This window comes from Mastomys coucha, unplaced genomic scaffold, assembly GCF_008632895.1.
Source record: "Mastomys coucha isolate ucsf_1 unplaced genomic scaffold, UCSF_Mcou_1 pScaffold22, whole genome shotgun sequence".
In the NCBI taxonomy this organism is placed as follows: Eukaryota; Metazoa; Chordata; class Mammalia; order Rodentia; family Muridae; genus Mastomys; species Mastomys coucha.
The window spans coordinates 124,041,140-124,066,346 of record NW_022196905.1 but is presented as its reverse complement, the minus strand read 5'-3'; the positions used below and the strand labels follow the sequence as shown (position 1 = coordinate 124,066,346).

Genomic DNA, 25,207 nt, shown 5'->3' with positions numbered 1-25,207 from the left:
AGCCCTAGCTCTTTTTCTAAGGTCTTCTGGTAGAGTTTGGGTCAGGTCCATGGTCTCATACAAGGTTTTACACTCTTTGTACAGAGACCCATTTGTTGAGGTCACGTCAGTAGGAAACAGTGGCCACCCTTCACATCCTCATGGCAGGGGATACTTCAAAAAGAAGGCTGGCAAAACCCTGGAAGTCCTCCTTTCCTACTTTTTGTTTAAAGAACACCAATCAGTCTGGAATTAAGATGACAAACCATGTAAATCCAGATGTTTTATTCTGTAAAGCACATATGCACATACTTCAAACACAGAAATCAGTGAGGAAGGGATGCCATCACAGATCAGCTAGTGACCATCATGCAGCAAGGGACGGGAGATGGATCTGCTGCCCTCGAGTCCCACAGTGTCTGCAGGAGGGTCAAAACACAGGAGGCTGGGTTCCTATGCACTGCCAAGAACACAACAGAAATAAACCAGGTTCCAAACGATGAGAACTTACACGTAGAATCAAAACTGATTCAAGTCATACCATACGGTGAAAGACAAAAGGAAAGAGATCAATATGATCTGAAACAACCATTTCCCAGGAAGTCACTGACTTCTGACTACACCCCCACATCTGAGGACAAGCCAGCGCTGCTGGGGTCAGAGGTCTCTAGTGGCCCACTCTGACATTCCATTTCTGAGGTTTACCAGCAAGGAACAGCTGAGGACCAGGCCCAGATGAGTCTGCAGTCCCCTGAACTTCAGCCCACAACCTCCTTCCCCAGCCACCCTCCATCCATCTACCTGCTGTGGTGAATATTTGGGTTTTAAAGTATGTATCCGGCCTCGGGATAGGTCACGTCCCAAGCGTTTTGGGGATTTCCTCTCCCCAGGGCTTGTGTTCCTCCTTTTCACCCTCTAGAGATCCCAGCCACTGCCTGTCAATGAACACGAGGATGACTAAGGAGCACAGCCGGAAGACTAGTGCACGGGATTCTTGTGTCTTGCTCTACTGGGTCTTATTACTCAGTAGCAGCTTAATCTGAAGCTTGATGGTCCCGATGACAGGTTTATACCAGCCAAGCCAAGGGTCTCAAAAGTCTCAGAGAAGACTCAATTAAATTCACGTACTAGCCACCTTAAAAGCAACTCACCTCTGCTTTAAAAAATACTAGTGTATCACATAACTACAGTGATTATTTTAACAAGCTTCAATTTAGAACAAAAACCAAAAGTATTGTTTTCCATCTAAGAATGCCTGGGATAAAGTTCCCTAGGCCAGTAAGTTTCAGAATATAGCAAGTTAACTCCAACTGAGACAGACGTACAGTTACAGGACAAAAGTGCTGACATATCTAAGTAGGTTTTCTTCCTTTGAGAGATAGGGTGTCAGTATGTGGCCCAGGCTGGCCTTGAACTTGAGATTCTCCTGCTTCAGCCTCCACAGGGCTGCTCTTACAGGCATTCATCCTCACACCTATCAAGTCTGGAACACTGCTTGAGAGAACACTACACTGCATGGGAATTGTTAAGGCAAGGCGTTGTTAGAAAAACATTGAAGATACTAATAATGGGCAGAAGGGATCATGAATGATTTTTCTAAATGGAATACGAGAGGGCAATGGGACAGAGGAACCAGAGGGTCAAAACTGTCCTAAGGAAAATGCTTACAGTTTTGACAAGCAAGCCATCAGAGCCTCGTGCCTTCTTCCTTCAGATCTCCCCAGCATTGGTTCCACATTACATACCTATAATGGTCATTCTCTTTCTGTAGATGTATGATGTACAAAAACGAATGCAAAAAAAAAAATCTTAAAAAGAAAATGTATCTCCTTTTCCTAAATTTAAAAAAAAAAAAAAAAAAAAAAAGAGCAAGCCCTGTTTGTGAGCATTAGACCACCCACCATCTCTTCTGCCTTGTGAAGTTAGTCAGCCCACACAGCCCAGTGCTGCCTTTACCACAGAGCTGCTTCTCAAGCCAGGAATTTCTCTCGCAGGAGCACACAGGAACAGAGCACTCCAGTTCCTAGCTGCAGGGTAGAAATGGAACTCTGCTCTTCACTACAGAAATGACTATGATGTGGGTGTGTGACCTTGTACCTAGGAGAGGCGAGCATGTCTGTCCTAACTAGGGGAATAGTAAATGGTAACTTCTTTTTTCTTTAAAAAAAGTTTCCTTGCAAGCAAACTGAGAAGGGATTACTGCTGTCACTACATGGTCATTGAGCCACGGACATGTAAAAGCCACTGGAGGGAATAGTGGCTTCTGAAATGCAGCGTCCTGACAAAGGTGCAAACAGCTTCCAACACTCAACACACCAGTCTGACACAAGAACCACAGCAAACCTCAGTCCCACTGGTGCTGGAACACAACCTGCTCAGCTCTGGCAAGATCCCCACATCCCCTGGCACTACATGGAAGAACCCCATGTCTGTGCCCTCCTGCCCCTCAATGAGGGTGACGAGTTCAGCTGCATCCAGGGCAAAGCACGTGCATCACAGGACCAATTTCCAGATCAATGTTTATAAATATGTACAAATCAGTTACAGGCACTTGAAATGTCTTTGGCTGGAATAACCCAACATTGCAAGATCATGTATTCACAGAGTGGCCAGGCCCTGGCCGATTCAGCAGGCAATGATCATGGTTCTTGGTCTTTCAGAAAATGGGGAGCTGTGGGATTAGGCATCAGGCAAAGCCACCTAGAAAAGAGCAAGCAGACAGCTGAGTCAACTAGGGAGCTACTGGGACCTAACAATACCACAGGGTCATGCTGACCGTCATCACCTATTACCTTTTGGCAAGGGAATTAATAAGAAACTAGCTCACCTAGGAGAAGAATGAACAAAACCCTCAGTCTATAAGCAGTTGCCAACCTGCAAAACCACTTGCTATGCCTGGAGAGTTAACCTTTTATTCACTCTTTCATTCATTTTGGAGACAGGATTTCACTATAGCTCTTGCTGGCTTGGAACACTCTATGTAGACCAGGCTGGCTTTGAACCAATTGATTCCTTTGCCTCCCTCCTGAGAACTAGAATTAAAGGTGTGTGCCACCATTCCTGACCTTGGATTTGTTTTTTTTGTTTGTTTGTTTTTTTGAGACAAGAATTCAGGCTGACAAACTCACTATGGAGGTAAAGATGACTTTAAACTCCTGATCCTCCTGCCTTGACCTCCCAAGTACTGGGATTACAGGCATATACCATGTCTGGTTTACGAAGTGCAGCAGACTGAACCCACAGCCTCATGCTTGCAAGACAAGCATTGAACTAACCAAACCACATCCCTAGCCACTAGTTAACTGGCCTTGACAGGCACTCTACTGTATGACTCGTGTGTTGAAGGAAGGACTGGGGGTAAAGAGACACAAGGGACATGAACTCTCCATCAGAGATTATTCCAGAACAGCTATCAGAAAGTTGAGACTTTTTTTTTTTTTTTTTTTTTTGAGAAAGGCTTGTTGGCAGAGCCAGCCAGACCCACCCACTTACTCACCTTCTCAGGGCAAAATTCAGGATTGCTCTGCCGCAGTTTGCTGGGTCTGCCTTTGATAACTGCATAGCAGAACATCGTTATGACCATCACGAAAAGGAAGTAACTGGTGTGCATGAGATGCAGGTTTATTAATGAGCGGTCATCCTGAAGAACAAAGGAAGGCAGACATGCATTCCAGCACTGACGTTCCAACAGCAGCTCCATGCCTATAGCAAGTTCTTTCCTTTGTGGTGCTCGGACTTGAACCCATGGCCTCACACACACTAGACTATCACCGAGCTCCATCTCCAGCCCCCCAACAGTAATTCTTAAGTTTGAATGGGCAGTCTCTCCATGCATCTCCAAAACTACCAAATTAGTTGTCATTATGTGAAGACATGGAACTTCCATGCAAGGGGAGTGGCATGCCACCTGCCAAAGTCCTGCTCTGCTTTGACATGTCCTTTTGATCCCACAAAGCAGCTGGTCTGCTGCCCTCCCTCTGAGATACCCCTCCACTGCACAGCTAGCACATCCCACCAGAGACAGCATCCCTTTTCCTTTTGTTTTCACTACGTCCCTGGCCAGAAGGGGCACAGGCTAGCCTCATTCCTGAGATCTCATATGTAAGCACAGTAGAGGGGGCTTGGGAGAGAACTTGGCTACCTCCCGTTACCTTCTCTCGACCCAGTGCTTTGGGCCTGTTTTAGAGTCTCGCTCGTAAGTACAGCTTGACCTAGAACTCACTATGTAGCACAGGCTGGCCTGGAACTCATCTTGCTTCAGCTCCCAAGTGCCAGGTTCTGAGGAATAAATCTATATACCAGGCCAGTACAGTCTTCTTTAAGATTTTTACTTTTATGTATGTGTGTGTGCTATGTGTGTGCAGGTGCCTGTGGAAGCCAGAAGGGTGCATTGGATCCTCCAGACCCAATGCTGAAGTTACATACAGATACTGTGAACTGCTTGATGTAGATGAACTCTGGTCCCCTACGGAGCAAGTGCTCCCAACTGCTGAGCCATCTCTCTAGCTCCAGACCAGTGAGTGCATGAATGCTTACAACCACCTGACAAGGCAGTCAGTCTCTGCTGGAGGAGACAGGTGAACACTGTGGCTGGGCAGAGAAGGCTCTAGAATCTGACCTCTGCCCATCATGCAGCCTTCCCTTCCATCCCATGTTAGCAACTGCCTGGCTGCCAACATCCATAACTGAACAGAAATTGAAAAAGTGATAGTCCAGGGAAAAATTTAAAAAAACCCATGTAGCACATGCAGGAAGGAAGTGAGGACAAAAGTCAGTGTGGCAGACTGTACCCACTGACTGCTGCACTGGCAGCTTCCTCTTCCCTCTGAGGTTAAATGCTATGTAGGCCCTGGTATCAAGACAAATACACACTCTAGACTAGGCATGGTGGCACAAGCCTATAATCACAGCACTCAAGAGGCTGAAGCAAGAGGATCAAAATTCCCAGGTCTGCCTGAACTTCATAGTGAGATACCATCTAAAAAGAAGAGAAACACAGATCTGCCTCTTCCTAGGAACTACTATACACTTCTTTATACCCTGAACAGCACTAGCTATTGCTAACATTGGCATTAAACAGACACTCTGCATGTAAGGCCTCATACAAATCTCAGTGACCCTTATGGGTTACAAACACAACAGATCTACTGCTGAAAAACACACAAAATTAAGGAAAAGGCTTTTCTAAACTACAAAGGTACCAGGATATCCATAGCTCTACCGTCTAGTCTTCCAAGTGGAAACCTAGAAAAGCCAAGACTGAGCTAACCCAAGATGTAACATTCATACACTCACAGTTCCAGGATGCATGTACACACACACACAGAATCAGACACACAGTCACAGACACACAAAGGGGACTTGTTTCACTTACATCTGGAACAATTACGGTGAGTTTGGGATTTAAAGCGTGGTAGACTTTCCCAATGGCACCTTTATAACACCAGAAAGGATTGTAGTCTTGAGCATATTTCGTGTTGGCATCTCTGGCAGTTGTGAAAATCTTGTACCAGAGTGTGGCATTGCTGTATGTGTCAGGGACACAGTGAGGTGGCTGACTGCAGGGGAGAGGAAGAGACCAGCTCAGTGACCTGAAACATTTATTTGGGTTCCCTCCACACAGCACCCGGCAACACTGAACAGAGCAACATGAGGAGAGGAGAGATAAGACATTTGGAACAATTATCATGTTCCTCTGAGGCAGATACCATTATGTTTTGAAAGTTGCTTATTATTACTCATGTCTTGAGACAGGATCTCAATATATAACAGGCTGGCCTATGAGTGCCTAGAATTGCAGGTGTGAGCCAACACATCAAACTTCTATGGTGTTTTTGCTTTTTTGTTTTGTTTTTTAATACACTGTCTTAGTCAGGGTTTCTATTCCTGCACAAACATCATGAGCAAAAAGCAAGCTGGGGAGGAAAAGGTTTATTCAGCTTACACTTCCACATTGCTGTTGATCACCAGAGGAAGTCAGGACTGGAACTCAAGCAGGTCAGGAAGCAGGAGCTGATGCAGAGGCCATGGAGAGATGTTCCTTACTGGCTTGCTTCCCCTGGCTTGCTCAGCCTGCTCTCTTATAGAACCCAACACCACCAGCCCAGGGATGGCACCACCCACAAGGGGCCCTCCCCCCTTGATCACTAATTGAGAAAATGCCCCACAGCTGGATCTCATGGAGGCATTTCCCCAATTGAAGCTCCCTTCTCTGTGATAACTCCAGCTTGTGTCAAGTTGGCACACAAAACCAGCCAGTACATACAGACATAAGGAGCCAGGCATGGATTGGACACCTATAATCTCAGAACTCCAGAGAATAATGCAGATGATCAGCAAATTTAAGCCAACCTCTGCTGTATAGTGTTTGAGGCCTACTTAGGCTACATAAGACTATCTTAAAACAAATCCTCCAAAAAACTAAAATAACTGTACTCATGTATCTATCCCCTACAAATATATATAAAGTAACAAAAATGAATATCTAAAAAATATAAAGTAAAATATAATTTCTGGGTCCCAGAGATTAAGAGAACTTTTATCTTTAAGCACCTTTAATTACAGGTCACTCTGGCAGGGGACCTGGCTCTTCCTTTTCCAATGCATGATTCCTTTGGTAGGACTGGTTCCTGGAGAGTAGCCACAGTATCACTACCCCACTGAAGCACTGGCATGGGGACAGGGCTTCTTTCTGGTTTAGTTTTGTTGAGACAGGGTCTCATATGTACTCCTGACCTCCTGATCCTTCCACCTCCACCCTTGCAGTACTGGGACTACAGGTGTACTTCACATGCCCAGTTTGTTCTGTGTTGAAACAGAACCCAGGAGTTCATGACTTCATGAATGCTAAGCAAACACTCCACCAACTGACTTACAACCCCAAACTGGCACATCTGTTTATGGAGAAGTTAGAACTTCAAATTAAATTAAATAATCCCTGAAACCAGCAAGATGGCTCAGAAAGTAAAGGTGCTTGCCACCAAGCCTAACAACCTGAGTTCAGTTCCTGGAACCCACACAGGAAGAGAGAACTGACTCCTGCCAGTTGTCACCTTGGCCTCCAAAATGTGTAGGACACTTACACAGTGACAGGGAAGACTCCAGGGGCAGCTGTGAGGGTCATGCATGCTGTGAACACCACCTGCTCACAGTGGCCATGGAGGGCACAGTCATCGGCGTTCCAGGCAGCAGGCAGGGTGAAGGTAATATTGATCTCCTCATGGGCTTCCCTGCCTGCGGAACAATTAGCAGTTTATTGGTAGACACAGGCAGAAATTTATAGACTTTTTGCTGATACTCAAATAAGTCTGAAGCAAAACTCAACAGGCACCAACTGGCCTGCACACCTGCCCTATGGGATTTCTGATCTGTCCTGATCTGTGAGGCCCACCAGACTAGCACAGCCACAAAGTAGTTCACAAAAGGCTCCTACTTTTCAGTTGGGGCTAGGGAGCCATGCCCACAAAGGAACAAGAGTTGGGCAACTTGAGTGGAGTAATTTTCTGTACCAATGATTCTTCACTGAGAATCAACCATTATCCCATGGATGTGCCTCAAGCACCTCTGCACACACTCGGGGAGAAGCAGTCTACCAGACTTAAGGAAGGTCTTGGAAAGTGCAAAGTGAAGCCTGCACTAAGTCAAGATGTTCTAAGGTCATAAGGAGAGAGGGGTGTTTACATCTTGAAACTCAGAGGAGTGACTTGGATCCTCACTATCATGGCACCAACTGTCCACTCTTAACAGTCAAAGTCAACAGGCAGGACCCCACCAGCATCTTGAAGACCTGACTACCCAAAGGCTTTTGGGAACCAAAGGTTATCGCTTCAAGGTTCAGCCAGCCCTTAGAATGAACAAAGGCTTGGCAGAGTCCCAGCTTCCTTTCATGTCCTCCTATACCACTGAACTACTATGCCCAGGCTTAGCACATACAAGCAGACAGGACCATAATCCATGCTATTTACATTTTGTATTATTTAGTGTGTGTAGTAGTTTGAATGAGAATGGTCCTCATTCAAATGTTTGAATACTAGTCTCAAGTTGGTGCAACTATTTGGGAAGGACTATGATGTGTGACCTTGTTGGAGGAGGTGTGTCCTGGAGGTAGGCATGCATGCCTTTAATCCCAGCACTTGGGAAGCAGAGGCAGATGGATTTTGGAGTTTTAAGCTTGAGGCCAGCCTGTTCTACAGAGCAAGATCCAGGACAGCTAAAGCTATACAGAGAAGCACTATATGGGAGGGAAAGAGTCTCTGCCATTCCCTCACTGCCCTGCTGTGGTTAAGATGTAAGCTCTCAGCTGCTGCTCCAGACGCCTGTAGCCTTTACCCACCATCAGCTATCACAAACTCAAGCCTCTAGAACCATTAGCCCAATTAAACTTTGAGTTGCTTTGTTCATGGTGCTTTAACATACAATATAAAAGTAACTATTTAATAAGCCCCTAATTAGCATTTTAAGTATCTCATAAGTGTTAATTCATGAAGAACTTTCAGGGTAACCCACCCCCACACATACTGTATGGACTGGCTATGAAGGTATATCCCTGTATTAATTGCTAATTGCAGTGCCAGCACCAGGCTGGCAGGATATGTAAATGTTTGTCATTTCCTCACCTGCCCCCCAAAAAAGGCAAGCTGCCGTGGGGAGAAAGATCTCCCACTATGCTAATAGCTTTTTTATATCAGAAAGAAGTGTGTCATTTGAGCAATAAAGTACTGGCAGCTTGAAGCTGGGAGAGAAGACAAGACAGGAGAGAGGCAGAGAGGGATGGAGGCAGAACAAGAGCAGGGTAGAGAGGTAGAGCAGAGAGAAAGCCACAGGGAAAGACACGGTGGCAAAGAAGTTGGGTTGGGTTAGAGGGACTGTCCCAACAAACAGGCCAGCAGCCTTATACTATGCAGATGTCTCCATATCTTTATTATTAAATCACAAGCAGGGACCTCTGAAAGCCCTGCAATAATGAGCTATCTTAATAAGAGTTCCACTACTGTGATAAAACACTGTGACCAAAAGCAACCTGGAGAGGAAAAGGTTGGTTTGTTTCTATCTCTTAGGTCATACACATTGCTTAGGGAAGTCAGGGCAGGAACCTGGAGGCAGGAAGTCATGGGGGGCTGCTGCTTACTTGCATGCTCTCCATGGCTTGCTCATTTATAATACCCAGGCTCACCAAGCCAGGAGTAGCACCACCCACAATTAAGCTGGTATCCTCCAACATCAATCATCAAACACACACACACAGGCCACTCTAGTGGGAGTATCTTCTAAACTGATGTTTCCTCTAGTTTGTATAAAGCTGACTTAAAATTAGGCAGCATAGCCAGGTGGTGGTGGCACACGCCTTTAATCCCAGCACTTGGGAGGCAGAGGCAGGTGGATTTCTGAGTTCGAGGCCAGCCTGGTCTACAGACTGAGTTCCAGGACAGCCAGGGCTACACAGAGAAACCCTGTCTTGAAAAAACAAAAAACAAAAACAAAACAAAACAAAAAAAAATAGGTAGCATATGGATTTTGGTTGGTGTTTGGGTTTTTTGTCTGTTTGTTTGTTTGTTTGTTTTTCAGTATGGGACCTAAACCCAAGGCATTACACATGCTAGGCAAGCCCTTACCCACGGAATTACACCCCCAGTCTGATTCCTGTTATTTTCACCTCTTCTATAATCCTCAAATTTCAAGGCTGAAGGCACCAGGTCTAAGGCTTTTACTAGTTCTTTCTAGAAGCTAGCACACTGCTAAATGAACTCTGGACATTTAAAAATGTGCAGACCTGGGACTGGAGAGATGGCTCAATGGTTAAGAGGACCCTAGAATCAATTCAAAGCACCGCACAGCAGCTCACAACTGTCTATAACACTAGTCCTAAGGGGATCCTGTGCTCTTTGGCCTCCATGGTACCAGGCATATACATGGTACATTAGCCATACATACAAACAGGCAATACACAATACAAATAAAATAATTAATTTTAAATTAAAAAAAAAAGTTGGGGGCTGGAGAGATGCCTCAGTGGTTAAGAGCTCTGACTGCTCTTCCAAAGGTCATGAGTTCAAATCCCAGCAAACACATGGTGGCTCACAACCATCAGTAATGGGATCTGGCGCCCTCTTCTGGGATGTCTGAAGAAAGCTACAGTGTACTTACATATAATAAGTAAATAAATCTTTAAAAAAAGAAGTTCAGACCTGAGAGAGGACTTTTTCACACACGAGGCCCTGTTTCAGATTCCAACATCACCAACAACAGTAAATAACAGCCAGCATGACAGCTGAGCAGGTCAAGGGAAAATAAGCCCGATGAAGAAGTTTGGGACAAGGGACCAAGGTATATATTTTACATATCAAAGCAGACCTGGCCTTCAGGTCCTCCCAGCATCCCTCAGTCCCTACCTGGCATACCCTACATTCCCTATATAATCCACTCTGGCCCCTCTTCTCTTTTCTCTCTCTTGGAGTGTTCATGTACTCTCTCTTTTTCTTCTTCCCCACCCCCCCACCTCCCATGGTATCTCCTCAGGCCTCAGTCCTTGGGGCCACTGAACTCACCCCAAGAGCAGCTTCCCAATAAGCTTGCCTTAATATGATCTAATCTGTCTTGAATTGGCTCATTTCACCGGTGGAGAAATAACCTATCACATGACCTAAGATTAATCCTAGGAACCTACCTATATTTACAAATATATCTATGAACAGGTATACAGCTTGTGTACCCACACACAAACCCCAGCACAATACCCCTATTCATAGCTATGTTTGTAAATACACTACGTCTTCAACAACAGGAAGATGGAGTGCTGACTCCCACACAGTCAAAAAACTGAGTAATTCTTGACTCCCCAGACTTAAAATTAACAACCGGCTTAGCTTGATGTTGACTGGAAGCCTTACTAACAACTTCAACAGTCAGTTAGCACACATATCTATTCCTGTATCATAAGCAGGGAAAATGAACAGCAGCAAGATCTCTACTTCCTGCTGTGTGCTCCTGACAGGAGGCAGGTGAGCTGCTCACAGTGACTCAGCTGCTCACAGTGACTCAGCTGCTCACAGTGACTCAGCATGTTTCACCTGGACACTCGCTTTGTGACCCCACTGCAATCAGAGGATACAAAACTATCACAGTAAGACAGTGTGGGATGTTATGTTTCTAAGATGTCTTCATTGTTTTTTTTGTAGTGTGTGCTGGCCTCAAACTCAATACTGATAACCCTGAACTTATGACCATCCTGCTTCTACCTCATAACCACCATGAATTCTTCTTTTTTAATTCTCTGGTTTTTGTTTTGTTTTTTTGTTTGAGACAAGATCTTAATATGTAGCCCTAGCTGTCCTAGAACTTGCTATACAGACTACCAGATGGCCTCAAACTTGCATAGATCCCCCTGCCCCTGTCTCTTGATTGCTGAGATTGAACGCATGTGCCATCAGTTTTTTTGTTTCTTTTTGAGGCAGGGCCTGAAACTCAAGATCCTACTGCTTTCCTCTCCCACATGCTGGGATTCTCACTATGTACCACTGCCAGCCTGGCCTCAGTGCCTCTATGACCTAATACAGCATTCTTACACTTTTTTTTTTTTTTTTTTTTTTTTTTGGGTTTTTCGAGACAGGGTTTCTCTGTATAGCCCTGACTGTCCTAGAACTCACTCTGTAGACCAGGCTGGCCTCGAACTCGGAAATCCGCCTGCCTCTGCCTCCCAAATGCTGGGATTAAAGGCGTGCACCACCACTGCCCAGCTTTCTTATACTGTTTTTGCTACACATCTCTAGGGTTCAAATAGAGAGCTGGAGAGATGGCTCAGCAGGTAAGAGCAGAGGTCCTCCTGCAGAGGACCAGTGTTCAGTTCTTAGCCCTCCCATGGCAGCTCACAGTCATCTGTAACTACAGATCCAGAGGATCTAATACCTTCTTCTGATGTTGGCAGGTACCAGGAACACACAATGCACATACATCCATGCAAAACATTCATACACACACACACACACACACACACAAGGATTTTAATAATAAAAAAGTTCAAGTATAGATGGACCTGAGCAAGGAAAACCTATGTTGGTCAAAGGTCAAATACACTGAGGCCAGAAACAGAGCCTGCACTTCCAGCTTCTCTCTCCTCCCACTTCACTTCTCCCAGTGCTACAGAGGAACCCAGGGCCTCACACACATAAGCCCAGTGCTCTAACAATGAGCTGTGCCTCTAACCCCATCAGTCCTATGACAAGCTTTTATGAAGAGACTGTATGATACCTGAAGACCCGACTGAGTGAAGACGCACAGCAACCAGTCCTTCTTCACTTCATGAAGTCCAAGTCTCAAGAGGAGAAACAGCAGAAACACAGAACAGAACATGGAACCTATCTCAGCTGCTGCCTCAGAACTCTGAAAGGAAAGTAGCTGACACACACCTGACAATCCAATCTGATGTCCAAGGATGGTGGAGTACAGGTGTGTAACATTTCGAGAGTACCCTCCAAAGGGCTTGAGAGGGTCCAAGGTCAAGGTAATAGCCACTGAAATATTGATGGGGCCTGACTCCTCCAGGGACTGGGGCGGCTGGGTGGACGATCTGGCCTGCCCGATGGTCATGGTGCTCTCAGGTGTGGTGGTATCGTTGGAAAGATGCTTCAATGTCTCGTTCTCTGATACACACAAGTCCAAATCATTAAACCGAAGCAGGAAAGTATTCCAATCCTTCAGCAAAATAAAACAGAGAGAAGGTATGAAGTCTCAGCATCTCCAAGGCAGAAACGGCCATGACCCTGGACTGCTACACAGCACAAGCGGGAAAGAATGAGATGAGGCTGACCATCTCAAATCACAATACACTACTACTCAGCACCTGGAGAGCAGTCTGATATACTCATGTTAGCCCTGGTAATCTGCACACGCTGCAGTGGCTGAGAAGTCAGCATATTGTAATTAACAGAAAAATCTTTTGGCTCAAGATCAAACTCACAAAGGGATCTTGAGGGGCTGGAGAGATAGCTTGGTGGAGAGACTGCCATTCCAGAGATGGCCAGCAACCACATGGCAGTTAACACTGCAACTCTAGTTCCAAGGGACCTGACACCTTCCTTCTGGCACTTCCGCACATAGTGCACAGACATAAATGGGAACAAAACATCCATACACATAAAAGTAAATAAATGCAAAACAAAAAGGTGGTGAAGACTGTCGCAATGACTCAGTGGATAAGAACAATTGCTACATTTACAGGGAAACCAAGTTTGGTTCCCAGCACGCACATGGTGGCTCACAACCATCTGTAACTCCAGTGTCAGAGTACCTGATATCCCTTCTACACTCCTTGGGCACATGGTGCACATATTTACATGCAAGTAAACACTCATACATAGACACTAAAAAAAAAAAACTCAGTCGGTCAGAGGCAGTGCACACACAGGGGATCTCTGAGTTTAAGGCCTGCCTGGTCTACAGACTGAGTTCCAGCACAACCAGGGCTACACAGAGAAACCCTTCTTTAAAGAAAAAAAGGGGGCAGAGGATCTTGAACAAAAGTGGTGACACATTAAAATAACTAATTCTCATTTATTTTATAACTTGTTCTTGTTTTGTTTTAAGATTTATATATTTATATTAATATATGGGTGTTTGTCTATATGTATGGCTGTGCACCACATGCATGCCTGAAAGCTCGCAACTGTCTGTAACTCCAATTACAGGGAATCCAACACCTTCTTCTGGCCTCTCAGGACACTACATGCATGAATACACACACACATATGCAGGCAAAACATGCATATATTTAAATAAGTAAATATATAGATAAAATGCATGGTGGTGCAAACATTTAATCCCAGCACTTAAGAGCTAGAAGTCAGCCTGACCTGTTGAGTACTGAACAGGCAGGGCTGCATAGTGAGACTATGTAAACAAATAAGTAGTAAACTAATCAGAAGTATAATAAAGAAAAAGAACTACACTGGAAATAAAAGTGTCTTTACTTCTCTTTAGGAGCTAAGACTTTTTCGAGACAGGGTTTCTCTGTGTAGCCCTGGCTGTCCTGGAACTCAGTCTGTAGACCAGGCTGGCCTCGAACTCAGAAATCCACCTGCCTCTACCTCCCAAGTGCTAGGATTAAAGGCGTGCACCATCACTGCCTGGATGGATCTAAGACTCTTATTCAATATTTTAGGTTAGCACATAAGGCCGTAGGTTCATCACCCCATCGTCACGACGCACATTTCATTATCCACTGCTCTTACTCACTGTCCCCTTCTCCATGCCCACACTGAACACTCTCTCTTCAGACTCTTTTGAAACACGCTCTTACTACATGGCCCAGGATAGCTTTGAACTCACATTACTTGTGCCTCAGTCTCCCCAGTGCTGGGATCACAGGAGTGCACCACCACACGCAGTGTTTGTTTTATAAATACACTCTCCCAAATGCATGTTTCTCTACTGAAATAGTCTACATAAAACTGATAGTATTACTTAAAACAACTAGGCATTCCCTAGCTCATCACAGGAAAAAAGACAGGAAACTACACATAAATATGTATCTTTTGTTGACATATCTACTGTGTGCCCTTGAATAGCAGAGCCAAGAGGATATGGAATTCAAGGCCAGCCTGGGCTTCAGGAAACCTTGTCTCAGAAAGAACTGTCCAGATGTGGTTATACACAACACACAATCCCAGCGTTCAGGAGTCTGAGACAGGAAGATCATATCAGGTCCCGGGTCAGCCAATAGCCTGCAGTACAGAGTGAGACCTCAGATATAAAAAGAGCTGTCCTCCACGCACTCCTCTACAAGGTCCATCCAGCACAAGTAGATATGAGGGATATACTGACCTCAGCCATTTCTGGGGACTTAATCTCCTTGATCTTGAAGAAATAGCCCAGAGTGAGGAAGGCGATGGCCATGGCGCTGACACTGATCATAAAAACCACCAACGGTGGCCGGCTGCTGATGTACAGCTTCAGGTTCTCCAGGGGGTTAATGCTGAACATGCTTCTCATCAGCAGCAACCTGCAACACATTCAGCATGGGGTTGATTGGCGGCTGTCTGCACTGAGTGGCAGCACTCACTTTAGTCTCATATAATAGTACTGTGGAAGAAAGGCTGAATCTGAGAAAATATCCACACAGTGAGTTCATTTGGAAGACTAGAAAGAGCCAGGCAAGGGGTGCATACCTGTGACTCCAGGAAGTAGAAGATCAGGAGTCAAAGTTCATGCTCAGCTACGGGCAAAGCCAGCCAAAACTATATAAGACAGTCTTTCTAAGAAAATAAAAAGTTATTTAAAAAAAAATGCAAATGAAAATGAAAGGAAGGGGTGGAGCTGTTAGCTCACTTGGTAAGTGCTTGCCCAGCATATACAAAGCCCTGGGTCCAATAACTAGCACCATGTAAAACAGGCAGGGAGGCACACATCTGTAAGGCCAGGACTTCGAGAGACAGAGAGACAGACAGAAGACAGACAAAAAGATCATGAGTTCAAATTTATTCCTTGCCCACATATTAACCAGGCTGGACCACAGGACACTGTCACACACACAGTACTTCATTATTATTAGTTCATGCACAAATGGGACTTTTATCTACTGATCTGCCAATCAAGTGCTCTACCACTGCTCCTGATTCTAACCAAGCTGTCTGAAGTCTCTTGGATGTCTATGTAGACAATCATATTGTTTGAAAACAGATGCCTTAGCAGTACTTCTTTTGAATCCCTGTATCTTTTTCTTTTTTCCTACTTCAATGAAACATCAATAGCAGTAGCTGTAATATAATTCTTGCCTCACAAAAATGCTTTGCAATGCTTCACTATTAAATCTGGAACTCAACATAGGCTTCTGATGGAAAGCTGGGCTGGCTAGTTTTATTTATTTTTATTTATTTATTTATGTATTTATATATTTTTTGGTTTTTCTAGACAGGGTTTCTCTGTGTAGCCCTGGCTGTCCTGGAACTCACTCTGTAGACCAGGCTAGCCTCGAACTCAGAAATCTGCCTGCCTTTGCCTCCCAAGTGCTGGGATTAAAGGCGTGGGCCACAAGCGCCCAGTGGCTGGCTAGTTTTATGTCAACTTAACACAAGCTATACTTCTTTTAGAAGAGGGAGACTCAAATGAAAAAAAAAGTCCCCATTAGATTAGCCAGTGAACAAACCTGTGGTGCATTTTCTTGATTAATGATTGATGTGGGAGGGCCCATCTCACTTTGGGCAGTGCCACCGCTGGGTTACTGATCCTAGGTGCTACAAGAAAGCAAATTATGAGGAGCAAGGAAGTAAGCAGCAGCCCTCCAGGGCCTCTACATCAACTCCTGCCTCCAGTTTCCTGACCTGCTTGAGTTCCTTCAATGATCTGGATGTGAAAGCCAAATAAACCTTTCAACCCCAAGCTGCTTTTGTTAATAGTGTTTTATCACAGCATCAGAAACCCTAACTACAACAGAAGACTTCTTGAGAGTGAGGAAGTACTTAACTCTTTCTTAGAAGTTTACAAAAGATGTTCACTATAACGTTATTTCTTTTTTTTTTATGAGGGAAAGGGGAGACAGGGTCTCCTGTATTCCAAGCTGGCCTTGAACCCTGAGCTTCCCACCTCCGTCTCCCAGTATTGGGATTATAGACATATGCTACCAAGCCTGGCTTGTTTTTCTCCTGGTTCTTGGAATTTAACCCAAGGCCTCTTGTTTGCTACGTCTATTGAATTTAACCAAATACTACAGTTCAATGAATACTTCATCTGCAATGTCTAAACAATCAATTTTTGTCTTTTACTATGTTAATATAAATAATCTGATTAACCTTTTCCAAGCTGATTGCATGGTTTGGGTAGTTTTGGTATGACTGAGAATTAAAGAGTTTTGTTTTGGTGTATGAGGGGAAAACATATGCCAAATCACAGAAATATACCCCAGCTCCTGATCAGGACTTTTAAAGCTACTGTGATAATATATTTGCTCCTTTACTCCTAGTTTTTCTATGTATTCATAAATAAGATAAGCTTGCCATTTTGCAAAGCTATTTTTTTCCTTTGTTTCTTTAAAAAAAGAAAAATATCTTGAAACAAGACCTCCCTGTGTAGCCTGGATGGCCTAAACTTCTATGTATATCAAGCTGGCTCCAGACTCAGAAAAATCCACCAGCCTCTGCCTCCCAAGGATTAAAGGCCCGTGCTATCAGGAATAAGATGCACTTCTTTCCTCTCCCCCCAACCCTGACAGGGTTTCTCTCTGTGTAGCCCCGGCTGTCCTGGAACTCACTCTGTAGACCAAGCTAGTCTCGAACTCAGAAATCCGCCTGCCTCTGCCTTCCAAGTGCTGGGATTAAATGCATGAGTCACCACTGCCCAGCTTATAAAATGCACTTCTACTTCTTAGAAATTTGATTGACTTTGACCAGAAAAGTATTTGAGTCTGCCAAGTATTTGTTTTCTATTTTGAGGAGGCTATCTTAGCTACTTTTACAATTTTAAACTATATGTCTATTTTTTACTTCTGGTGAGTCAAATTTGAGAAAACAGGCATTTTAAGAAATTATTCCTTTTATATTGGCTTTTAAACATCATTGCATAGAATTACTTTTAGATTTATTTTTATTTATATGTATGTCACATGTGTGCAGGTAACTGTGGCAGCTAGAAAAGGGCATCAGATCCCCTAGAGGTGGTTCTAGGTGACTGTCAGCCTGCTTACATGGGCACTGGGACCTGAAGGCAAATCCTCTGCACAAGTAGCAAGCACGCTGAACCTCTGAGCATCTCTGCAGCTTGTACTTGTAGTTTTGTTATTTCTTAAGTCAGGTGGGACTAGAACTGGCTATGTAGCCAAGAAGGACTTTGGGCTTCAGATCCTCCAGCCTCCAGCTCCACATGCTGGTGTTTCAGGAATGCACCACCACACCCCATCTATGTAGTGCTGGGGACTGAACCCCAGGCAACTCAAGGGCTACATCTCTGAAACTCCAGTTATCTTGTATTTCCAAATTGTAAATCACTCTAGAGCGGGGAAGTACTCTTACCTGTCTCTGCCTCAAAATATCTGACAGCAAATGGATGATTAGAAAAGGATGGGGAGAGGTTGAACAACCAGTACTAAGTTATAGTTAAGCAGGAGTGAGACGTTTCAGTGCTCTGTTCTACAGTAAAGCCATTCTCAAACAGTATGTAGTCCAGGCCTTGAAATCTCCTGCCTCCACCTCCCAAGTGCTAGGATGATATGGTGCTAAAAGGGAGCAACTCCATGCCTGGCACAAAAGCATTTTGAACAAAACTATCAAGACTCCAAATAGTTCCCCAAGCCCAAAGCCCTTTCTACCATTCACACTCATTTTCAAATAGGAAATTAGAGGCTTTATCAGCAAAGAGATGCAAGAAGCTTCTGAACTTCTTAAAGTGAATGGTGGCATATGCTTTAATCCTAGCACTCATGAGGGAGGCAAAGGTAAACCAGTCTCTGTGAGTTTGAGGTCAGTCTGGTCTACACAGAGTTTCAGGCCAGCCAGGACTACATAGTAAAGCTTGCCTTTAAGTTAAAAAGAAAAATTTCTGTATTCTTTCAAGAGTTAAGCCTTACTTTTAAATAAAAACACAAGCTGGATGGTAGTGGTACACATCTCCCAACACTCAGGAGGCAGAGGCAGGCAGATCTCTGTGAGTTCAAGTTCAGCCTGATCTAAAGCAAGTTCCAGGATAGCCAGGGCTACACAGAGAAACCCTGTCTTGAAAAACAAACAAATATACAAGCATTCTGTTGGGGACGAGAAGCAGGCACTGTGATTGGCTGCTTTCCCCTAAGTTCATTCCAACCGGGTAGTGAAAAACGAAGGCTGGAAAGTGGCTTCTGAGAAGTCCAAGGACTGAGGGGAGGGACACAGATAGAGCCACACTCTGACTCCTCAAGCACAGAAGAAAGACAAATACAGGTCACCAGTGTGCTACCTAGACTGCTTCACTGACACCAGAACCAAGCCAAACTGCAAACAACTTGAGCAAAAGGCAGCGAACTGTGTGCAAGGTAGCTCCAACAATCCTCAAGTTCTAAGAATACAAGTCACTTAAAAGGACATGGGTCACCTTTGTGACACTCAACAGAACTAACTGTAGCACACCTGTGCTTCTGCAATTGTACTTCTAAAATCCTAACCACAGCTAAAAAAACAATGCTTCACTACTGAGCTGCTTGACTTAGGAATGTTCAAAACAGCTAAATATAAAAAAAAAAGGGTTGTTAAGACCATCAGAGGTAAAGGTGCTTGACATGCAACCCTAGTGGCCTAAGTATGATTCCTGGGACTTACATAAAGATGAGAGGAGAGAGCTAACTTCATTTAAGTGTCCTTTGACCTCCATATGCATACATGGTATGCACATACATATATACAAACTAAATACCATAACCAAAAATTCAGAGAAAAGTAAATTAAAGATGTCAGTAACAATATAAGAAACTCAGGGCTGGAGAGATGGTTCAGTGGTTAAGAGCACTGACTGCTCTTCCAGAGAGATACATAAAATAAATTTAAAACAAACAAAAACTCTTTCACAAGAGTTAATTGTGGATTGTGGCAGAACTAGATTACAACAGGCTAAGGAGAAAATAACTACTTAATATATGCCATGCACTGGGCACCTTACCAACTGCTTAGCACACACTGGGTGGGTATTTTAATCTCTCCAACACTGTCAGGTAGGCATCAGTATCCCTGTCAGTATACAGCTTAGGTAACATACAATGATACAAGTGCACATGTAAGTGGCAGAGACCGACTCTCATTGAACTCACTGTGCTATCACACAACACCAGGGCCAGGAAGACGGCTTACCACCAATCAATTCCATATGCCTCAGACACACCAACTATATCATCTGAGACACTGACTTCAATAAACACTTTAGTTGTCTAACTGAAGGTTTGTGGGGATGGAAAGAAGGCTCGGTTGCTCCTCCAGGGTGCCTGGGTTGAGCAGGTGGCAGCTCCAGTGGCAATTCACAAGGATCTGGGATTACAGGCATGTGCCACCAGGTCTGGCCCATAACTAGAATTCTACAGACTTCCCATACTGACAGAAACCATCCTGTAGGCCTCCCACCCCTGCACTGTGCTCTACTTCTCCACCCACCCCCAAGCAGGACCAGTTTTCTCTAATGCTCGTGTATAAAGAGGAGAGCACTAGATGACAGAGGAAAGAAGGGTCAAAAGGAAGCATGAAACTATGTGCTCCTGAGAATGTTCACACCAGGCAACAACAGAAGCCTGGGAAAATACAAGTTCCAGAACTGTGACATGGCTTCAGTTTATTTCCATGATGTTAAACCCACATCTCTGGATTCCCTGCATCAGGAGAACTAAAGTTGCATGTCTTACAGTATGTGGAAATCATCCCTTGATTTGTTGTATTAAACTATGAGAACAGGTAAGAAATCACCCCCGTCTCAGTATTGACTAGCCTTGCCACCAGGCTACCCACCTCACATGGCCAAGGCAGGAGGGACACAACTTCAAGCTACACACAGAGTTGGAGGCCAGCCTGAACTGTACAGTGGAATTGTCTTTAAAAAAAATTCTGGGGCTGGAGAGATGGCTCAGCGGTTAAGAGCACTGACTCCTCTTCCAGAGGTCCTGAGTTCAATTCACAGCAACCACATGGCGGTTCACAACCGTCTGTAATGGGATCTGATGCCCTCTTCTGGTGTGTCTGAAGACAGCTACAGTGTACTCACAAATATAAAATAAAAAATTCTGTTTTAGCCAGGCTTAACAGGCATGGTGGTGCACACCTGCCATGGCAGAACTAGGGATTCTAAAAGAATCAGGAGTTCAAAGTCAGCCTCGACTGAGTAGTGAGTTTGGACCATCCAAGGTTGCATGAGACCCCAGACTCCAGTATTCAGATTAAAACCAAAACAATACCGTTATTACATTGTTAAACCTTGGAAGTGTTGCACCCTCCTGCATCTCCAAACTACTGAGTCTGAATCGGGAAGATCAGTGTTGAAGATTAGCCTTGCCTACATACGGAAATCCTAGCCAGTTAATGCTGCATTAAACCCAGTTTTGGATATATTTATGATGACCCAAAGTCAAAAATCTAAAACTAAACACACGATCTCTCTCTCTCAGACACAGACACACACACATTCACTTACTCACTCACTCACTCACTCACTCACATACGTGGAGGTTGGAGAGATGGCTACGGGGTTAAGAACATCTACTATTTCGGAGGATCAAAGTTAGGTTCTAAGCACCCACATCATCAGGCAACTAACAATGGCATGTAACTCTGGTTCTAGGGATACAACCCCCTCTTCTGGGGTCGGTGGGTATTTGCACTCACGTGCACAAACAGACACAAACACATCATTTAAATAATTTTTTTCAAAACAACCATTTAGTTCCACCCAGCCTTATCCAGACGACCTATATAAGCCTTGACTCCCGGAGCAGGAATCCGCAGGCCTCAGGAGGATGGAGCAGGACAGGGCCAGCTAAATATAGAGGTGAGCGGAGCTGAGGTGCATGAGGTAGCCTGCGCACCGATCCGACGAGCACGCCCGCGGGCCCGGGGTTCAGGGTCTCTAGTCCCGGCCCACGCGCCGGCGATTCCGACCCTGTCTCCTACTCACCGCCCCACACACCGGCGGCTCCGCGGACGCCCGCGGCCTGGCCCTTTTCACTCGCGGCGGCGCGCGGCGGGCCCCGGGCTGCCCCGCACCATCCTCTCCGCCGCTCCGGAGACAGCGAGCTGCTCCTCCGGGCCGAAGCGACGACCCGAAGACAGGCCAGAGCGCGCCAACGGGACGCCGGCTCCGCGCGCTGCGAACGCCGGGCTTTCCGGGTGAAGACAGACAACCACGTCACCACTAACGCCGCCGTGACCTCTGACCCCGCAGGCGACGGCGGCGCGGCAGGGACAGAATTGCTCCGGGGAGAGCGGTGGGAGAGCGGAAAGCTGTCTTCGTTTTGCTTACGAGCAAAGGAATACGGAGCTGCCTGAAGTACATCACTCGCATTCGCGGATTGCGGTGAGCTTGCTCAGTTCCGTCCCAAAGTGCTTCTGCATATCTTGGTGTGTATGGTGTAAGATAGTAAAGAGGACACTATTTTCGTTTATTTTTGTTGGAGTTTTGTTTTGACACGAGGGTCTCGTGGATTACAAGAGCTGGCTTCGTGTTCTCTATGGAGCCCAATGAGGAGCCAACTATTGCTGCCCTGCCTGACTTCGAGCAGTTGTTGGAAAGGAATAATCTCAAAACTTGGATGTGGTGGCGCACGACTATAATCCCAGCGCTCCGAGGCTGAGGTTTTTTTGTTTTGGGTTTTTTTTTTTTTTTTAGAATAAATAAGAATCTCAGGCCGGGCAGTGGTGGCGCACGCCATTAATCCCAGCACTTGGGAGGCAGAGACAGGTGGATTTCTGAGTTTGAGGCCAGCCTGGTCTACAGAGTGAGTTCTAGGACAGTCAAGGTTATACAGAGAAACCCTGTCTCGAAAAACCAAATAAGTACATAAATAAATACATAAATAAGTAAATAAATAAATAAGAAAGAAAGAATCTCAGTGTCACACAAACACAGCAACAAAATGAAAGTAATCGCAAAGGGCAATTCATGTTGGGAGTGAGCTTATTGTCCCAGCTGCATGCCTGCCAATTGCTGCCATGCTCCCCAGCCATCACGGAACCTAACCTTCAGGAACTATAAACTAAAACAAACTATATTTTCTATAAATTACCTTAGTCATGGTGCTTTAGTCTCTAATACAAACCTCCTCTCTGTAGACGGGACTCTAGACTCCACTGGATCGGAGTCTGTCACCTCTCTGGACAACGGGACATTTCATTTCAAGTCATGTCTCAGTCCCCTAGGACCGAGGTTTACCTTAGAAGAGGCAAAATATTATCCCTTTTTAATCCCTCTGACCACATTACTATTGACCTTCATACATGATTATTGAAAACCCAGGAGATCAGTTACACTTATCCACTTGTCTGGTCTTGACTTTTTTGTTTTTTAAAGACAGGGTTGCTGGGCAGTGGGAAGGTTATCGTTTGATCCCAGCACTCAAGAGTTAGAGGCAGGCAGATCTCTGAGTTTGAGGCCAGCCTGGTCTGCAGAATGAGTTCCAGGAAGCTGGGGCTAAACAAACCATCTTGAAAAGAACAAACAAACAAACAAATAAACAAAATAAGTAAGGTCTTGCCATCTATCCCTGGCTGGGCTTAAAACTCACTATGTGACCTGTGCTGGTCTCAAACTCAAAGATCCATAGTGCTGGGATTAAAGGTATGCACAACGTTCAAGTGTCCCCATGCTTCCTTCTTAATGCCATGAGACATGGGAACATTTGTGAGAATTTTCTCCTTGGGTAAAGACTAAACAATGTGTATCCCCTTTTCCTAAGGGCTCAGTGACAAACCAAAGTTCAATTTCACCAAAGTCCCCCTGGAGAGCATAGGTGAGAGGTTACTTGTCAGAAGTGTGGGTGGCCTCAAAGCAACTGCACCTGAAAGTCCTCACCCAGAATGGATGACGGCTTCTCCATAGATGTGTAAGTGGAGCCCCGCTCCCTGTCTCCCCCAGATAGTATCAGTGTACATACTGTAAATCAACAGGGCCTTGTTAGTTCCCAGGTAGACCGTATGGAAAACGTCTGCATGTGCATGTCTGTGTGTGCGCACAGCATGAGTGCACTCTGTGGGTACCATCCAGAGAATAAGCTACCCACTGCTCTGCTTTTGGTTTCGAATAAGTGCAAGAAGCAGGTAGAAAGGCAGAAATACACAGTATTCAACAGTAAAACACTATCAAATCGATGTTCAGAACATCAAGCAGTGTCCCTTTGCTTCCATTGCTCATCGCAGACACCAGCTGACCCACCGGCTTGCGGACCATGGCTAACCTTTTGAGCGTACCTTCATTGACATCAAGCCAGATGGTGTGCGGACCTGGTGGGTGAGATCATCAAACAATCAAGTAGAAGGGGGTGGTGGCCATGAAGTTCCTTTGGGCTTCTGAAGAACACCTGAAGCAGCATCACATTGACCTGAAAGACCGTCCATCCTTTCTTCCCAGGGCTGGTGAAGTACATGAACTCAGGGCCCGTTGCGGCCATGGTCTAGGAGGGTCTCAAGGTGGTGAAAATGGGCCCAGTAATGGAGGGGGGAGATCAATCCAGCAGATTCTAAACCAGACACCATTCATGGGGATTTTTGCACCCAAGGTGACAGGAACATCATTCATGGCAGTGATTCAGTTGAGGGTGCTGAGAAAGAGATCTGACTATGGTTTAAGCCTGAAGAACTGATTGCCTACAAGTTTTTGTGCCCATGACTGGGTGTACGAGCAGATGTGGAGAAACCAGAGCCCTTTTCAGGACTATTGATGGGTTCCTGGACATAGCTCATCCCACTGACTGGATGGATCATCTTTTCTAAAACAATAAAGACTCTGGAACTGGGAAAAATAAATAAATTAACATCAAGCAGAACTGAGGTAAGGAAGGCCTTAAATCTAGGAAGCTGGAGAAGCTATTACACTATTGAGAGGTTTTTTTGTTGTTGTTGTTTTGTTTTTTGTTTTTTTTTTTTTGATTTTTGAGACAGGGTTTCTCTGTAGCCCTGGCTGTCCTGGAACTCACTCTGTAGACCAGGCTGGCCTCGAACTCAGAAATCCGCCTGCCTTTGCCTCCCAAGTGCTGGGATCAAAGGCGTGCGCCACCACCGCCTGGCCTATTGAGAGTTTTTTAAGGCAGAGGGTCTTCTGTACAGTTTACAAGGGCTGACTGACAACAGTTATTGTTATTTTTATTTAGTGCCTATAATCTAGCAAATATTGTAGTGGCTTGAATGAAAATGGCCCCCGTAGGCCCATATGCCTGAAGGCTTGGTCCCTAGTTAGACCTCCAAGGAAGTGTGTCACTGGGGGTGATTTTGAGGTTTCCAAAGTCCATGCCAGGCCCACTATCTATTGTCTCTCCCTACATGCTGCCTATAGACCAGGAGGTAAAGCTCTCAGCTACTGCCCCAGCACCTTGCCTGTCTGTTTCCCACCACAGTGATCATGAACTGACCCTCGGACACTGTAAGTAAGCCCCCAATTAAGGACTTTCTTTTATAAGAGATTTCCTGGTCATGGTGTCTCTCCACAGCAACAGAACAGTAACTAAGATAAATATAGACCACAGAAAAATGGCTTAAAAGAGAAAGAAGAAGAAAAAAAAACAGAATGGGATGACATCACCTTGTTCTTTTTT

The 25,207-nt window shown here is 45.0% G+C and overlaps 1 protein-coding gene and 1 pseudogene across 3 annotated transcripts; one reads left to right on the top strand and one right to left on the bottom strand.

Annotated features, from left to right (window-relative positions):
- Positions 1 to 249: 249 nt before the first annotated feature.
- Positions 250 to 21,817, bottom strand: Tmem248 (transmembrane protein 248). 3 transcript variants are annotated; one of them, XM_031338121.1, is made up of 9 exons: positions 21,580 to 21,817; positions 16,115 to 16,202; positions 15,138 to 15,224; positions 14,794 to 14,971; positions 12,381 to 12,666; positions 7,062 to 7,212; positions 5,354 to 5,537; positions 3,476 to 3,619; positions 250 to 2,679 (listed from the first exon to the last, which is right to left on the bottom strand). In XM_031338121.1, the coding sequence occupies exons 4-9, from the start codon at positions 14,959 to 14,961 to the stop codon at positions 2,659 to 2,661; spliced, it is 954 nt and encodes a 317-aa protein (XP_031193981.1). In that variant the 5' UTR covers positions 14,962 to 14,971; positions 15,138 to 15,224; positions 16,115 to 16,202; positions 21,580 to 21,817; the 3' UTR covers positions 250 to 2,658. The 3 variants fall into 3 exon arrangements, with proteins under 3 accessions (XP_031193981.1, XP_031193979.1, XP_031193980.1); XM_031338119.1 differs by lacking the exon at positions 15,138 to 15,224; XM_031338120.1 differs by lacking the exons at positions 15,138 to 15,224; positions 16,115 to 16,202.
- A 1,819-nt stretch (positions 21,818 to 23,636) lies between these two features.
- On the top strand, positions 23,637 to 24,442 carry LOC116104655 (annotated as a pseudogene).
- The last annotated feature ends 765 nt before the right edge of the window (positions 24,443 to 25,207 follow it).

Bases quoted from the DNA above. Each gene is read 5' to 3' on its own strand.
- Tmem248 (XM_031338119.1), bottom strand. The intron at 7,213-12,380 runs GTGTGTGTCAGC...ATTGTTCCGCAG, and splicing joins ACATCAGATTGGATTGTCAG to GCAGGGAAGCCCATGAGGAG. The intron at 2,680-3,475 runs GTGAGTAAGTGG...GCTCTTTTCTAG, and splicing joins CTGAATTTTGCCCTGAGAAG to GTGGCTTTGCCTGATGCCTA.